Here is an 18,517-nt window from a genome sequence, read left to right on the forward strand (position 1 = left end):
CACATCCTTTCTGGCAACCATCAGTTTGTTCTTTGTATTTATAGGTTCAATTCTGCTTTTTTTTTTGTTTTTTTAGATTCCACTTATGAGTGAAATCATATAGTATTTGTCTTTCTTAGTCTCACTTATTTCATGGAGCAAAATACCTTCTAGGTCCATGCATGTTATCTCAAATAGCATGATCTCATCCCCTATTTCAATTTTAATTTGAGTATAGTTAACATATAGTGTTATATTAGTTTCAGGTGTACAATATATATATATTTTGTGTTCTCTATTTTCATTAGTCTTTTTTTTTAATTTATATCCAAATTAGTTAGCATATAGTGCAACAATAATTTCAGGAGTACATTTAAAAATGTTTAATAAAAAACAAAAAGACTAAATGAAATCAGAGGCACCTGGGTGGCTCAGTCGGTTAAACGTCCAACTCTTGATTTCGGCTCAGGTCATGATCTCACGGTTCGTGAGTTCGAGCCCCTGCGTCTGGCTCTGCATTGACAGCGCGGAGCCTGCTTGGGATTCTCTCTCTCCCTGTCTCTCTGCTCCTCCCCTGCTCATGCTCTCTCTCTCAAAATAAATAAACAAACATTACAAAAAAAGACTAAAGGAAATCACATCTGTAAAATGCCAAGCCAGGTATGCCACTCATAATAGGCACTAAGAAATGCTAGCTGCAGATCTCATTTCTTCCTCTCCTGTAGTACCCTTCTATAATTGATCTTTTAAGGAGACCTTAAAATGTATTACAGTTCTCCCAATCCTATGGTTCTGGGTCCCCCTTTGATCTTCTTGCACCCCTTCTCCTACCTCCATCATCTCTTCAAAAGGAATGATTCACCACCTTCTCCTCCACCTCCAGAATAAGTCCTAAGGTAATAACCTTTGTTGTCCCCAGCAGAACATGCCCAACATCCACTCACATCAGGGCTCTAATGTGGGTCTGTTCCTTGCTCCTCAGGTCACACAGAGGCTGCTTGGGTGGAGTTCATGCCCTTGCTTTTCCTTCTTTGAAGTATCCTCTATTTTCTGGATTCACAGTTAACATTTAATTGCCAGTTTGTGAATGGTACAAAGATTGGTAAGCTGGATTTTGAACTATAAAATCTATTACATGTACCCTGGGGCCACAGGGAAAAGAGGGGGTGTCTAAAACTTTGTGCACTAACAGGCAATTATTTCCTATGATCTTCTTATTGAGTAACCTCCATACCTAGATTCAAAGAACTGAAACTTTGGGAGGCCTAAGGATGGCTGACTGTACTTTGCAAGTTTCCTAAGTATTTATGAGGAGTTAGAGCCTCAACCCCTCAGCTGAGTGGTGGGCAGTCGTCTTCCCTTGGACAGGACTCCAGAAGGGGAGAGAGGGAGGGCTGCCTCAAGGAGGTAGGTCACACTGGACAAGCGTCAAACCGTGTATCTGCCCTGTCAGTTCTGATTGTTCCTGTCACTTTTCTCTAGGAGGCTGGATCCCTTCCACCCATAACTAGAACCTGTAATGTTTAACTGTAAGCCCGTGGACAGCAGAGACCATGCCACATTTATTTCATAATCCCCAAGCACAATGCTTGGCAGGAAACAGACCTTAAAAAATGTTTGTTAAATGTTAAATAAAAAATAGGTTTTTACTGACCTTTGCGTGCAGACAGACCTTAAGGTGGCCCCCATGATCCTGCCTCCTGGTGTTTACGCCTTCATGTGATCCTCTCCACGTGTATATTGCTAGGACCTGTGACTTGCTTTTAATCAAGAGAATGTGGTTAGGGCAATAAGATGTCACTCCCATGATTATGTTACATTATGTAAAACCCTCTCTTGCCAGGCAACAAAAGCAAAAATAGACAAATGGGACTACATCAAACTTAAAAATATCTGTATGTCAGAGGAAACAATAAGCAGAGTGAAAAGGCAAGCTAAGGAATGGGAGAAAATATCTGCAAATCATATCTTTGATAAAACGTTAATATCCAGAATACAGAAAGAACTCCTACAGCTCAACAATTAAAAACAAATAACCTGGGGCACCTGGGTGGCTCAGTTAGTTGAACATCTGACTCTCGGTTTCAACTGGGGTCATGACCTCATGGTTCATGAGATCAAGCCCTGCGCCAGCAGTGCAGAGCCCGCTTGGGATTCTCTCGTGCTCTCTCTCTCCCTCTCAAAATAAATAAAATAAACATTTTTTTAAATTAAAAATTGAAAAAAAAAAACCTGGTTTAAAAGTGGCCAAAGAACTTAAATGCACATTCCTCCACTGAAAATATACAGATGGCCCACAAGCATATAAAAAGATGCCCAACATCACTAATCATCAGAGAACTGCAAATCAAAACCACAGAGAGCTATCAGCTCACACCTGTTAGGATGAGCACTATCCAAAACAAACAAACAAACAAACAAACAAACAAACACAAAACCAAGAAGATAACAGGCGCTGGTGCAGATGTGGAGAAAAGAGAACCGTTGTGCACTGTTGGTGGGAATGTAAAATGGTACAGCCTCTATGGAAAACATGGACAGGTTCCTCAAAAACTAAAAATAGAGGGGCGCCTGGGTGGCTCAGTCGGTTAAGCGTCCGACTTCCGCTGAGGTCATGATCTCGCGGTCCGCGAGTTCGAGCCCTATGTCGGGCTCTGTGCTGACAGCTCAGAACCCGGAGCCTGTTTCAGATTCTGTGTCTCCCTCTCTCTCTGACCCTCCCCCGTTCATGCTGTGTCTCTCTCTGTCTCAAAAATAAATAAACGTTAAAAATAAAAAATTAAAAAAAAAAACTAAAAATAGAAATACCATATAATCTAGCAATCCCATTTCTGGGTAAAGATCGTAAAGAGTTGAAAACAGGGTCTTGAAAAGACATTTGCACACCTATGCTCAGTGTGCCATTTTTCAGAAGAGCCAAAAAGTGGAAGCAACCTAAGTGTCAAGAAATGTGGTACAAGATATGATTTCACTCATATGTGGAATTTAAGAAACAAAAGAAATGAGCAAAGGGGAAAAAGAGAGATAGAGGCAAACCAAGAAACAGACTCTTAACTATAGAGAACAAACTGATGGTTACCAGAGAAGAGGTGGGTGGGGGGATGGGTGAAATAGGTGATGGGGATTCAGGAGGGCACTTGTGATGAGCAGCACGTGATGTACGGAAGTGCTGAATCACTATATTGCATCCATGAAACTAATAGAACACTGTATGTCAACTGGAATTTAAATAAAAACTTAAAAAAATAAAATTTGTGAAACTTTGCATATAAAAAAAGAAATGTGGTATATACACACAATGGAATATCATTCAACTTTTTAAAAGAAGGAAGTTTTATCATTGGCTACAACATGGATAAACCTTGAGGACATTATGCTAAGTGAAATAAGCCAGTCACAAAAAGACAGTGTACGATTCACTTATATGAGGTATCTAAAGTAAACTTACAGAGTCAGAAAGCAGAATGGTAGTTACCAGGCGCTAGGAGAAGGGGGAAATGAGGAGGTGTTCAATGGGTGTAGAGTTTCAGTTTTGCAAGAGGAAACATTTCTAGAGGTTTGTCATACAATATGCACATAGTTAACACTACTGTACTGTACAAATGATTAAAAATAGTTAAGATGATAAAATTGATGTTATGTGGGGTTTTTTTCACAATTAAAAAAACACTATCTTATAGCAGACTATTCTATAGACTCTCCTTTCTGGCTTGATGAAGTAAGCAGCCATACTGGATAAGCCCACGTGATAAAAAACTGCAGGCAGCTTCTAGAAACCACAGGTGGCCTCAACTGACAGCCAGTAAGAAGTCAAAGTCCCCAGTTAAGGAAATGAATTCTACCGGTGCCTACAACCTGAGCTCACAGGTGGATTCTTCTTTGGCCACACTCCCACATGAGAATGCAGCCTGGCTGACGCCTTAATCAAAGGAACCAGCTAAGCCACACCTGGACTCCCAACCTACAGAAACTGCAATGATAAATGTATATAACATAAACCAGTATGTCTGTGGTCATTTGTTATGTGGCAATAGATAACTGATACAAAAGGGGCGGTATAAAACAACTTGCTTCCAAATAACTGTCTTGCTATTGTGGAACCTTGAAATAAAAAGTGTTCATGGTGGACAGCAATGGCCCTTGGGCCAAAAGCACCAGTCTTAAGTCATAAACATTCAGAGAGTTGGAATGTGTCCAAGTCTTTGCCTAAAGGTCACTCAGCCTCTACATCTGTTTTCCAAGAGGCGATTTCTGCAGATTTAACACAATTGCCAATGCGCTGGCCTTCTCACAAAGACCACCAGACAAAAACCAAAATGAAAACAAAGATGACCAGACAGGGGAAAAAAAAGGAGTTATATCACATGTCTTAAAGTTCAACCCCAGGGATTACAAGTATGATCATCCCTATTTCTGCATATTCCCACACAGTATCTACCTCTCCCAACCCCCCCTCTTTGGCCGAGGAGCTTCTTATCCCCACTTTTTTCTGAAGTGAATGGAATGGAGACTTTCTAACCATTCGGCCCCCTTTTTCCTTACAAGTGTGCAAAGTAGTAGTACCTGGGGTGCGGGGCGGGGTGGGGGTGTGAGGGGGTCAAAAGCAGGCAACACGAGATGATTGGGAGCATACAGGCCATTCCACCTGTGGCTATGCAGAGCCAGAAACTCAAATGGGGTCAGTCTTTCCCAAGCAGGTCAAAGTCATTGTCTCAGACCTCCACATCTTCTCAGATGTGCCAGAAGAAAGGGAAGGACTTTCTTGGCATCACTGAGAAAAGACACTGGTTGGCATGGCTTGGATCACAATATTGACAAAGCAGATGGCATGCTCTGATTGGGAGCCTCCTCCCCCCGCACCAAGGAGAACCATCTTTTGGGGCTTAGGAGGGAAATAATTATTCAAAAGCAAAAAATGATTTTCTGAGAAACAAATAGATGTCCATTACAAGCACCGATCTTCCCTCTTTTTCAGTATATTTCAGACTGTACCACAAGGTTCTAGTTCCTGTCAGACCTGTGCTCCCTGTGCTGAGCAGTGAATTCCCCCTTTGCCTAAACTAGTTAGAATCAGGTACTTGCAGACAAGAGTCCTGATTAATACCTTACTTATTACTGACCGGCCTCTTAACTGCAGCCTAAAGCAACGTAATACTTTATATTTACAAAGAGAAGTCTTACACTTTTGATGGTCCACCCCTAAAGATGGAACAGCTTTCCAGGCCCTAAAGGATAATTTCACAAATTAAAAAAAAAAGGATAAAAAAATAAAAGAAAACCTTGGCCCAAAACAAAGTATTTTCCTGGGGCTAGTTGTTTTTATTGATCATACCCATAAAGTTTCGCCCACATGTAGCAAGAAAACCCCCTCTGGAGAAGACCCAAACTCTAGTCTATCCCAAGTATTATAACCTGTGGAATACAGATGTCAGATGTTATCAAAATTTAGATAATTTTAGCTAGAGCAAGCCCATCTGCGGAGTCATCTCAAATTATACTTTCATGTAATGAGGACCTGAATTTGGAGTGTTTGTCTGGCTTCAGATCAACAAAATGACATCTCTGCTTAGTTGGTAATTTCACTTCTAGGAATCTTCCTAAGGAAACAATCAGAAACCTGGGCTGAACCTGGATGGAAAGATGTTCATCAATGCATTATTTATGAGTGAAAAAAATCTAAATCTTCAACAAGAGAATGGTAAAATAAACTGCACAGAATGGAATTCTAAGAAGCCATCATATTTTTTAAAAAAATTAAATATACTTAATGAGATGGAAAAATATACTACAAATGTTAATAGTAATAAAGCTAACAGTCCAGGTGCTATGCTGAGCACTTTTTATGCATTACCTCATTTAATCCTCACAACAACTAACCATATTAAGGATATTCTTATTATTTACTCATTACAGACAAAACAAAATGGTAACTTAACTAGGATAAGTAAATGACATGACCACACAGATGGGGAATCGAATTCCAAAGCTGTAGTAGCTAAGGAGACAATGTACTACGCTGAAGGATAGGAATTATACATATAGGATACCAATTTGTTGTTATTACACACACACACCCACACACACGCACAGTAATTTTTTTAATATTTTGAAAGGTACAGCAAAAAAGCACAGACCAGTCAGAACGGACACTACAACCAATCAGAATGGAAGCCAGATGTAAAGAACCAAAACGACCATCTAGTTTCAGTTAGCCTTTGCTGTATAACAAAGCACTCCGATATTTAGTGACTTAAAAAAAACCATTTTATTGGCTCATGATTCTTCAGGTTAATAACATGGCCTGGGATCAGCTAGGCTGTTCTTCTGTTGGTCTCACCTAGGGTCACTGGTATGACCACAATCACCTGAGAGCTCAAGTGTGATTAGATGACCTAAGATGGCCTCACTTATGTATCTTGCAGTTGGTGCTGGCTACCAGCTGGACCCCTGTCTTCATGAGGTCTTTCCTCCTTAAGGAGGCTAGCTAGCTCAAGCTTCCTCATATGGCAGTAGCAGTGTCCCAGGAGAGCATGAGCAGAAGTTTTAGGACCTTTTGAGGTCTTGTTTACAAGTTGTATATCACCACTTCTACTGCATTCTATTGGTCAAGGCAAGTCACAAAGCCAGTCCAGATCCAAGAAGTGGGGAAACAGACTCTACCTCTTGACGGGAGGAGCTGAAATGGATTTGTGGCCATTTTAAATCTACTACACTGTATATACCAACTGAGTATCAGTCCTGCGTGTACATGTACATAGACAAAAAGACTGGAAGAAAACCAACCTACGAACAGGATTTTTATTAACTTTTTGTAACTCTGCCATTCTCCAATTTTCTTAATCAGTGTGTACTACTTCTATAAACAGAAGAAAACCATGACACTTTCCATAATAGTTCAATAGGGCAGGTTGGACAGCTTCATTCACTCTGGCATGGAAATCAACATAATTCCTTCATTCCTAGCTCTATCACTTCCTAGTTTTGGCAACTGTGTAACCCTCTGAGCCTCCAGTTTTCTCAGTTGTAAAGATGGATGCAGCTAACATTACCCATTTCACAACACACTGTAAAGATCAAATGAGACAATGAATGTAAAACACCCACAACGCGCCTTGGTGGTTTCCCTTCCTCCTACTCTACCCATACTAAGACCTCCTTAGTTTTATAGGAATTCTCTTTCTCACAAAACTTAAATTCTGCTGTAGTAAACTACACACACACACACAACTCTAAAAGTAAACTGCATGCCCTGAGGGCTGGTTTCAAAACTGAATCTTCCTTTATAACTCCCAAGTACCTAGCACAAGACACAATAAGTCTTGTTGATTTGTTGACTCATTAACCAAATCAAAATTTTCCAGGTAATCCCTCTTTATGCAGTTTTAAACATAAACTGACTGGGTGGCTCAGTCAGTTAGGTGGCTGACTTCAGCTCAGGTCATGATCCCACGGTTTGTGGGTTCAAACCCCACAATAAAGATAAATAAACATTAAAAATAAATAAATAAATATAAATTCCAGTATCAAGAGTAATGTTAGTCATCCATTGTATCTATTCCTGACAATGGAAAAGCCTAACTTGGTTCACCGCCAAAAGAAAATTCAAATTTCTTAGGGTTCTAAGCTTCTACATTTGCACAAACACAATCACAGTGAGGTTTTTTTTTCTGTAGCCATCTGATTTTCAGGATAGGCTCTTCTTGGGGGTGCCTGACTCACTCAGTTGGTGGAGCTGGCAACTCTTGATCTCGGGGTTGTGAGGTCAATTCCCATGTTGGGTGGAGAGACTACTTAAAAAATAAAATCTTCAAAAAAAAAAAAAAAAAAAGAACGGGCTCCTCTTGCCATAATGGCAAAGTGAAGCATAAAAGCATGAAATTTCAACTGGAAAAAAATAGAATACATAGAAAATGAAACAAATTTTAATGAAACTAGCATTATTCTGAAAAACTAAGCAACCCAAACTGAAAAGAGCCGTACTACTGCTTCAACAGGACAGCTATCATTAGTGCTTAGTCATGGAGGTCTAATTTACCGTTATCAGTAAACACATACTTACGCAATTAGCTCTCCTCGATCCTCCCACGAGTAAGACCGGGAGTAGGGAAGGGCCTATGGATGATCATCCATGTGTCACGGTGTCAGGAAACACATCACCTGAAGTAGCTCAGGCAGATGAGAATCAATGCTATTTTTAAAGATCTTTGAGAAAGACATTTGGTAAATTCCCAGGTGACTCACTATGCATAACATTCCCAGAGGGTGGGAAAGGTAACAAAGAACCTACTTTTGCTTTCCTTTTTACATACAGGGTATTGCTAGCAAAGGCAGAGAATCACTTGTTGGATGTTTGAGGGGTCATTTGGTGATAGTCCAACCTTTCATTCTACAGACGGAGAGCGCTGTGGGACCCTTCTCTGCTTTCTCTTTGACTCATCCTAGAACCCAAGTAGGGCAGCCAAAGCAAGCCCTCAGAGGCTCTGTCTGGGAAGGTGGAATGTCAAAGAAAAACTACCTGCAAAAGGCTGAATACTTGTTCCCGTGGGTACAGTCAAGAAACAGCTATACTCCCACTCAACCGTTCTCAAACATTCTGCTCTCGGGACATTTAAAAATTACTGAAGAATCCAAAAAGCTTACCTTTGAAAATTCTATTAAACACAATAATACACAAGCACACATTCCTTTAGTCGCGAGAGCAATGTCATCACACATTCTGTAAATTTGTAATTGTTTCAAAATAAAAAGTTAAAGCAAAGGGGAAAAAGAAGCACAGGGGATGCAGCAAGTAAGGATTACAACAACTTTCAACAGCAATAGAAGCCAGAAGATAGTCTGATGTCACCATGCTGCAAGAAAATAACTTTCAACCTCAAATTCTATAAGCAGTGAAATAAACCCTTTAAGAAGTTTAAGATGAATTAAAGACATATGTAGACAAGCAAAACAGAAAAATTTTCAAAAGCAGATCTTGACTAAAGGAAATTGTAAAGAGTGTACCTCATGCAGGGGAAGTGGGTGTCCACAAGGAAGGTCAGAGATTTAAGAAAGAATAAGGAAAAAAATAAGAAAGAAAACAGTGTGTTAATTCTAAAAATTACAAATATAGAGGGGAAAAATTACTGAAGAACCCAAATAGTTTACCTTAGGAAATTCTAGGAAATCTAAGAATATACAAGCATGGGGCACCTGGGTGGCTCAGTCTGACTCTTGATTTCAGCTCAGGTGACGGTCTCCTGGCTTCGTGAGTTCGAGCCTCGCATCTGGCTCTGCGCCGACAGTGCTGAGCCTGCTTGGGATTCTCAGCCTCCCTCTCTCTCGCTCTCTCTCTCAAAAAATAAATAAATAAACATAAAAAATAGAATATACAAGCACACATTCCATTAGTCATCAGAGCAATGACTTCATCACACACACATCACGTCGCCTCTGGAAATTTTCAACAAGAATGAAAAAGACCAATGACGTCTTACTATTATTATGAAACCAATTTTGACACACTCTCTGACGGGATCTTGGAACCCACAGGTTCCCCAGGACCACACTTTGAGAACTGCTGCTCTAATCCTCAAGTTGCCCAAGGCTGGGTCTCCTGAGTTTCCTTTCCTGACCAGTGAAGGAAGAAACTGGAAAGTCACTAGCTAGGGACCACAAGAAGATCTCCTCTTTTCCTTTTGTGAAGGTGAGTGGGGGACACGCAGATTCCCATTTCGGGCTTCCGGGAAGGTTTCGAGAGGCGTCGGTAGAGGGCGCCCCTAGAGAACCCCGTGGCTCGCCTCGCTGCCCGCGCCCGCGCCCGCGCCCGCGCCCGCGCCCGCGCCCGCGCCCGCGCCCGCGCCCGCGCCCGCGCCCGCGCCCGCGCCCGCGCCCGCGCCCGCGCCCGCGCCCGCGCCCGCGCCCGCGCCCGCGCCCGCCGGATTCACACGGAGGCCCGGAAGAGAGGGCGGTGTCCGGAAGGGAGGGCGGTGTCCGGAAGAGGGGGGGCGGTCGGAGCCTCATTGGACGAGGGGCCTCCGCCTCACGGCCGGAGGCGGGGCTTCTCCGCGCTAAAAAGCGGAGCCCAGCGGACACTGGAGTGTGCAGCGCTAGTCGCAGTCGGGGAAGCTTTTCCGTCGCTTGCAAAGGTTCGCCGGGTCATGGTGCCAGCCTGACTGAGAAAAGGACGCTCCCGGGAGACGAATGAGGAACCACCTCCTCCTGCTGTTCAAGTACAGGGGCCTGGTCCGCAAAGGGAAGAAAAGCAAAAGACGAAAATGGCTAAATTCGTGATCCGCCCGGCCACCGCCGCCGACTGCAGTGACATCCTACGGCTAATCAAGGTAGCGGGAGGCCCGGGCCCCTCCTGGGGCGAGGGGCGGGAGGTGGGGAGCGGCTCAGGCAGGTCCCCCTTTGTCCGCCAGCCACTTCCAGCCTTGGCCCGGCCGCTCCGGGCAGGATTCTGGGAGTGAATCTCCACCCCGCCCCGCCCACCCTGTTCCCTCTGAGCTGGTTAGGCCGGGGCCTCACTTAAAGTTTTCTTCTTCTCTTCTCCCTTTCTCCTATGTGCATCGCCCCAGGAACTGGCCAAATACGAATATATGGAAGAGCAAGTAATGTTAACTGAAAAAGGTAACGCAACTGTGGCAGGGCGGGGGAAGGGCGTCCGGTGCTTGTCCTCTTCTTCACCAAGGCCATCACTGTCTGTCCCTGCTGCCCCTTCTTGCAGATCTACTAGAGGATGGTTTCGGAGAGCACCCTTTCTACCACTGCCTGGTTGCAGAAGTGCCCAAGGAGCACCGGTCTCCGGAAGGTAACCACCCTTCCCTTCCAGAAGCCAAACACCGAGTGTTGTATAAAAACATAGTGTCTGTTGTGTAGAACCACTGACAACACAGGCCAAAGATACTTACTGAGCAATTGGCCAGAAATAATAGCGAGTGTCCAAACTACTGAGAAAAAAAAGTAGATGTGCTGCACATAATAGGGCAGGTTGAAAGAGCTGTTTAAGTAAGTATCAGTGCTGTGGAGACCCTGAAGAGTTTGAGCTGTTTAAGGAAGTATCAGAGTGCTGTGGAGACCCGGAAGAGTTAGGTATAATGTCGTTTGTTGTAATTCAGTTTCATAAATGGTTCTTGTTTGACCCTAACGTAACCTTTTTTTGTAATTGTGTTAAATCACATTTTTTTCTTTAATTTGTCCCAATCTTCAGGTTACAGTCTCTAGCTTCGCCATGTACATGGCCCTTCCGTGTACATGGATGGGCGGGGAGGTAACTAAAAGATCCTTTACACAATAAAGTAGATGATCATGATAAATGAGGTAAGGTCCTATTATCACACACTTAAAACACGGTAGATCAGAAACTCCAGTGTACTCGCTTCCTGTGTTTGCTCAGGACTATAAAACGGCTAGAAAGTTTAATTTGAAACCTTTGCCTCCATTTGAAATTACAGACACCCTATAAGAGGGAGTCAGACTGTTTTGTTTTGTTTTGTTTTGTTTTGTTTTGTTTTGTTTGCTGGTCCCTGTTGACTGGTCAGAAGACAGAGCTAAAAAAAGGGAAGTTGTTTGGGTGGGTGCTTCGTTTTTTTCTGAAGTCTCTTCCCCAAGCTAGAAGAAACGAACGGAAAACATACGGGATGAGGTACTTTTCAGAGGTATGTGGATGTTACGTAATACCTGTTTCTGGGTACCTCTGCTTCTTCTGGCTTAAAACTGGGGAGAGCAAATTGAAGATGTGCGAATTGGAAGGCAAGTTCTGAAATTAAACGTTACGCTTTTGGCCTGATGTCCTGACCTTAAGGAAGCAGAGTTTCTAAACTACAAGTATTTATTATTCTGAACTGCCGTGTAAACCTGACTTATTCCCAAGTCAACATACCAATATATTGATAGGATGTGAATAATGTGTGTGTTTAGTTTTAAGACTATAGCAGTGTTGCTCTGGCAAGTAATGAAAGCATTCTCACTTCCTGAGTGTGAGATCCAGCAGATTGCAGAGTGGCCAGTCCACGATTTTAGCCTCGCTTCAAGCTAGCTCTAATGTGTGCTTTTTGCAAATACATGTTCTCAGAACAGTGAGATCATCCCAACAGTGGCCTGGACTGCACTAGCATAAAAATCAGGAAACAGTCCAGTTCAGTGGCTACTTACTTCTATAATACATGCATGTATATTTTTAAAAACCTATGATAGGCTTCTGATTTTGCAGCTACAGCTTTTATGGGTTGCTTTTTGTCCACATCTCATGTGATCCTCTTATTACAGGACACAGTGTTGTTGGTTTCGCCATGTACTACTTTACCTATGACCCATGGATTGGCAAACTGTTGTATCTTGAGGACTTCTTCGTAATGAGTGACTATAGAGGTATGGCTCGGTGAAGAGGGGGGCGCTCTAAAGAGAAATCAGGGCTTCAAGTCCTAAAGATGACTTTGTAAACGGTACTTCTCTTTCTTTTAGGCTTTGGCATAGGATCAGAAATTCTGAAGAACCTAAGCCAGGTATGTGTTGGTTTTGGTTTCTGAATCCGTAAGGGTTACTGAATTCTTTTAAGGACTGATTCCGATTCGGGTCTTGGCAAGGAGGTGAAATGTCACTGAGTTTGTTTTGCTGTCTCTTGTAACAGGTTGCCATGAAATGTCGCTGCAGCAGCATGCACTTCTTGGTAGCCGAATGGAATGAGCCATCTATCAACTTCTACAAAAGAAGAGGTGCTTCTGATCTGTCCAGCGAAGAGGGATGGAGACTCTTCAAGATCGACAAGGAGTATTTGCTAAAGATGGCAGCAGAGGAGTGAGGAGTGCTGGTGCAGAAAAATGACAGCTTCCATTCTATTTTAGATTAAATTCTCAACTGATCTTGCTTTCTTTCCTGTTTGTAGTCGAATAATAGAATGAACACCCATTCCAAAGCTTTATTACCAGTGGCGTTGTTGCATGTTTGAAATGGTCTGTTTAAGATGGCAGTCTTGTATGCAGTTTGGAGTCAGATTTCTCCTTGAACATCTTTTGATAAACAGCAAGGTGGTGTGATCTTAATGTATATGAAAAAAACTTCATTCTTGTGAGTCATTTAAATGTGTACAATGTACACACTGGTACTTAGAGTTTCTGTTTTGATTCTTTTATAATAAACTACCCTTTGATTTAATCGGTATAAGCATTTTTACGAATCTTTCTCTTGACGTTTTTCTTGCTGTTGAATGCAAAATAAAAATGGCCAAGAAACCTAACTTTACAGTTGTTTAAAAACAGTTTTTAACCCAATTTAAAATGGTCACAAGCTGTTCTCAGAGTCTGGAAGGAAGCCAGTTGAATTTCATGGTTTTATAGGCAGCAGCATGTAAAATGACTTTACACTGGTAACACTACACTTGACCTGACAGATTTTTCAAGAGCTGAGAAACCAGGTTAGAAAGCGAGCCCACAACAAGCAAGCCCTTTTGTTACCCAAATGAAAGGTGGAGATGGGACTGGGAGCGTAGGCGGACACGTGCACATTCCCCACAGCAACCTCCTCCCACACAAAATGCTACTCTGAGGGGAAAAGGGATCACTTTGCTAATCAGGAGGGAGCCAACAATTTTACAGGGACTGCAAACAAAAAGGCTGGAGGTGGATGCAGGTACCAACCAGGGAAATTATCTGGAGGGCCAGTCTATGATACTGTGGGAACAAAGGGCTTTTTTGTGGACAATTTGCTTAAAACCACAGGTGGTGGTTGGGGGGAGGGGGGTGGTAAACAAAAGCTTTCTCCAGGAATGAAAATGAAACTACTAAGAACCATGAGGAAGAGACAGTCTTATATAAATATTACCCCCTTTTATTACTCATTACATGGAACTAAACTAAACCCAGCAAGTCCCCTAATAATGGAGATGGTAGTTGATAAGAACCACTGTGCTGATTTCCAAGATGAACATTTTCCAAGTCCTCAACCTGAAAAACAATGCTCTGTATCTTCTTTCTGGGTGCTCCAGGAAAGAAATCCCAGGCTCCTCAGTCAAAGGGGGGTTTTGCCCTGCACCCCGTTTTAAGTCTGTTCTGGCTTCTAAATTTAGAGGCAGTCATATAAACAATGGGATCCTGCACTATACCGAACACAGGAGAGCTCCGGGATTTACTGGTGGCGCAGACAGCTTGCTATGAAAGCAAGTTTACAGAGTCCACTCTCAGCCAGGGTCCTGCTAGGATGCTAACTGGCAGAGAGAAGCTCGCAAGCATAAAAAGGGTTAACTAAACACAAAGAGCCTTGTGGGAAAAGAAGACATTTTGAAAAGTGTTTTGGAAAGTGGGCCTCTTTGAGGAAAACAACTACATGCTGACCGTGGTTAAATATGTGAATAAATTAGATTAACCAAGCGAGTTACAATATAACTCTTTGTTTTCTCATTCTTCTTAGAGTTTAGCCCTAAAAATACAGCGCTGTCACCCGAAAGCTTTGATGAAGGTTGTGTCCACTCTAAAGAAGTCCCTTAAGTTTAAAATTTAGAAGCTGAGGGGCGCCTGGGTGGCTCAGTTGGTTGAGTGTCATGATCTCCATGGCTCCTGGGCTCAAGCACCCTACCAGGCTCTGCACGGACAGCACAGAGCCTGCTTGGGATTCTCTCTCTGTCTCCCTCTGTCCCTCTCCCCCACTCACGCTCCCTCTCTCTCTCGCTAAAATAAAACTAAAGAAAAATTAAAAGCTGAAACACCACAGCATCAGCCCACTGAATGTTTAACTCGATTACAAAGGCACCTCTTTAAAAACTAAACTTTAAAACCAATCTGTAAAATTTGAAATCACCAGGCAGGTAAGAAAACATGTTCTGGGAAATTTTATTAAAGGAAATAATAAACAATGATAAACCTGGAAAATGGGGAGAAAGACAGCTTTCTGTAAAGATAACTTTAAAATTACTATTTTACTAAAACACTCTGCCTGACATAATCCCTTGAGGAGAATAGTATTTCGGACTAAGGACTTGCCAATTACTATATTACATAGGATATTTCAGGGTTTTTCTGTGTGGTTGGTTTTTTTTTTTTAAAACAACTGCTAAGGGGGCGCCTGGGTGGCTCAGTCGGTTGAGCGAACGACTCATGATCTCGCGGTCCGTGAGTTCGAGCCCCGCGTCAGGATCTGTGCTGACAGCTCAGAGCCTGGAGCCTGTTTCAGATTCTGTGCCTCCCTCTCTCTGACCCTCCCCCGTTCATGCTCTGTCTCTCTCTGTCTCAAAAATAAATAAACGTTAAAAAAAAACTGCTATGTGCTAAGTGTATTACATTCCTTAAAAATGTATAAAATCAAAATTTCTGATACGATTAAAAGCGGAAGTAGCTGGGTTTGTCCGTGTATAGGCTTATGACATCCTGCTACTGACCCAAGTAGAGTAGAGCGATGGTCCGTCATTATCCAAACCACAGCCCAAGATCATCAGCTGCCTAGCTTCCAGGGAATAGCCTTTCTAGGGAAAGGAAGTAGTCCTTTCCACAAAAAGGCAGAAGCAACAATTCAGAAGAGGCCGAATGACTCATTAATGCCTTATGCCCACTCTACCCCATCCTGTGAGTCTCCTTTCCACTGGGTCTCCAGCGAGGCCTAGAATAGATGACACCACTGTTCTTGGAGGCAAGCGAACGCTCAGCAGCCACCAATGGGGCTGGCCCAGCTCTGAGAAAGCAGCCACCGTCTCCCGCTGGGAGCAGCGGCTTTCTCCCTGACTACGGCAGCCTTGGCCTCCCATTCAGAGTCTGCAGGTGGCCATGTCTGCTCCTAGAGTTGTTTGCTCGACTGGCTGCATCTTCGTTTTCTTGTTTTATCATCTCTTCCTGGGCATTGTCACCTCTGGGTGACCCTGTGCATTATTCTCATCCCTTTTCCGTGTACTGCCCATCTAGGCATCACGCCAATCACCTGTTACCCAGCTCACACTGACAGTCCCACACCCTTACTGAACATCCCATCCGTCCTCACTGCGTTTGTTGCCCCACCTAATGCCACCAAATGCCCTTCCTCATAATGTTCGCCCAGCACCCCATTCTCCCATCCCCTCTTTCTTGTGGCTTGCACCTGCCCAAGAAATGTTTTAGTAGTTTCCAGAGGGTTATCAACATCATAATTAACGAGGATGTTTTTGGGGTGATTGTGGAGTTTGTGGGGTCCGGAGCCAACGGCCAGGAAAGAATTCTTGAAGACGTCTTTGATGCAAAAAGGTGATTTTATTAAAGCACGGGGACAGGACCCGTGGGCAGAAAGAGACACTGGTTATATACTACGGAGTTGGGGGCGGTAAAGTCCAGGGGAAGTTTCCAGTGAGATTTTCACATGCTAAAGACTCACAGAATACTGGAGGCCTAGCTATTGTCAAGCTAAGGTTGTTTTTCCCTCTAGCAAAGCATTAGCATTAAGACAGGAGGGAGTTCCTGGAGAAACGTTTTACCCTGCCAGCCTCAAGCATTTGTCAATGGGGTGCAGGTTATAAGGAAATTTAGTTCTATCTGCCATTTCCTTCTGCCTTTGTTTCCCCGCAGCACTTTGGAAGGGTGATGGAGACTCAGGTCCCACAGGACTATGATCTCCATCAGTTAACCATTTGTTTTTCCCCTTTCCTTTGTTCTTGGGCAGCCAGGAGTGCCCCAGAATATCACACTTATCCCACCTGGGGGTGGGGGTGTTTGTGGCCTGTCAGCCTGCCTTCTGCTCCCTCATCAGTTAATAATAAGAGCTAACCTTTAGTTAAGTACTCACCAGGAACCAGGCATTACATGTAGCACTCTGTGTACATCTAATACTCACAAACACATTGCAGAGGGAAGTACCATTAATAGTTTCTTCTACTAATGAGAAACCAAACCTCTGAGAGGCTAAGTTGCCTAAGGCCACCCAAGTAGGCCTGGAAATCAAACTCCGGAGACCAAATTTCTCAAACCCCTGGGGGTTCACCGCCATACTCTCAAACCAGCTCATACTCTAAGAATGATTGAATTTGGTGTTTCTTTTGGACTATAAAGATTAATCAGTATAAGCATTTTCTGGAGCATCAAAATCAGTAGTTCTCAGTATTGGCTGCACCGTAGAATGGCCTAGAAAGCTTTTAAGAAATACTAATGCCCCACCCTGAAAAACTCCTAATTTAATTGTATTTGCATGTGCATTTCAAAGGGAAGGCCAGGGCTGAGAGCCACTGGTCTAGATAATCAATCACCTTGTAACTGAATCCTAGTTGCGGTGTGAGTGCAGCCATTTCGGTTTGTGTTCATGTTGCTCACTTTTCACACCATGTCATTAACAAAGACCAAGTCCCAGCACACAGCATAAAGGAGAGCCTTGTAGAGAGTTATTAGAGAGACATCACCACACAATTGCGTCACCCAAGTGCATACAGTGCTGAAACCAAAAACATCCACCCCAGCCATCAGTACTGTGTCCCTTTGCAAGCAACAACTCGATTTGAGCAAAACATCTTCCCTCATATTAATTCAGTGTCATTCATTTGAATTTTATTTGTTTGGTCATTTTGTTTAGATTTTATTTGTAAATGTATATTGGTTTTACAGTTGTATCAGAGCTGTGAATATGAAGTATTCACATCTAGTTATACGTCTATAGTAAGTAAGATAAGTAATTTCAGTCACCACTGGGGGTTTGTGAGAATGCTTTCCTCTAAAAGGGGTCTGTATGAAGCTTGAGAAACACTGCCATAACCTTAATACAAAACTGCCTGCCTCTGTGCGGCTAAAAAACAAGAGAGCCAAAGGTGTCAGAAATAAAACTTTACCAACTGGGCCCCAACTGGAGCAGATTCAGGTTTGAGTTTTTGGCAAGAAAATTTCATAGATGACTTTTTTCTCCCATCAAGACACATATAATGTCTAGCCGTTGCTTTCTGTTATGCTGGCAGCCATGAATATCAACACCTGCTAGGTCCACTGATTCGTTAGTTGTTGGTGATATTCTATTTCTTAAGTTATTAGCTAAAATATTTCTATAAGAAGAACGCTCTCCCATCTTGCAGTTCATTGCCATGGAATACAGTTCACCCAACAGAGGCAGGATAAATATTGGATTCTTCCCATTTATTTACTACTTTTCAAAACAATGAATTGGCTTCCCCATCATCTTCCACTTAGGCTCTCCTCCACCCCCGCCAAGTATCATTATTAACTCATGGGCTTTAAACATTTCCTGTGTCTTAATTCATTGTTCTTATTTTTTCATATTGAAGCTCACATTGCCCTGATTGTCCAGGGAGAGCTTCTTCAAGTTGGCTTCGTGGTCCTTTGGACATGACCTCAGAAGGTTTTGTTAGTGTCCTCGCTTTTGAGATGTCCCAGGTGCATCTTGTACGTTTTCTGCGCCAGATGTGACATCAACAGCTAGGAAATTCTGAGCGTCAGGGGTTCCTAGAGAAGCGACATTTATTGGGAGCAAGTGTGTTCTCTGCTGTTTCGGTAGTGACAGGGGCACAGCAGGGGGAGCCTTTTAAAGAGGGGCTGAGGATGGAGGCATTCACTTCCAGCTTAGCTCAGAGAGACTTTTGCCAGCTGTGGACAGGGCTGTCTTCTTCCACCCT

General features: G+C 43.0%; 1 protein-coding gene across 1 annotated transcript; it reads left to right on the forward strand.

Annotated features, from left to right (window-relative positions):
* The first annotated feature begins 10,044 nt into the window (after positions 1 to 10,044).
* Positions 10,045 to 13,116, forward strand: SAT1 (spermidine/spermine N1-acetyltransferase 1). Its single transcript, XM_047844717.1, has 6 exons — positions 10,045 to 10,298; positions 10,536 to 10,587; positions 10,685 to 10,768; positions 12,226 to 12,327; positions 12,421 to 12,461; positions 12,587 to 13,116. The coding sequence occupies exons 1-6, from the start codon at positions 10,233 to 10,235 to the stop codon at positions 12,755 to 12,757; spliced, it is 516 nt and encodes a 171-aa protein (XP_047700673.1). The 5' UTR covers positions 10,045 to 10,232; the 3' UTR covers positions 12,758 to 13,116.
* The last annotated feature ends 5,401 nt before the right edge of the window (positions 13,117 to 18,517 follow it).

Source organism: Prionailurus viverrinus, chromosome X (assembly GCF_022837055.1).
Source record: "Prionailurus viverrinus isolate Anna chromosome X, UM_Priviv_1.0, whole genome shotgun sequence".
Taxonomy (NCBI): domain Eukaryota; kingdom Metazoa; phylum Chordata; class Mammalia; order Carnivora; family Felidae; genus Prionailurus; species Prionailurus viverrinus.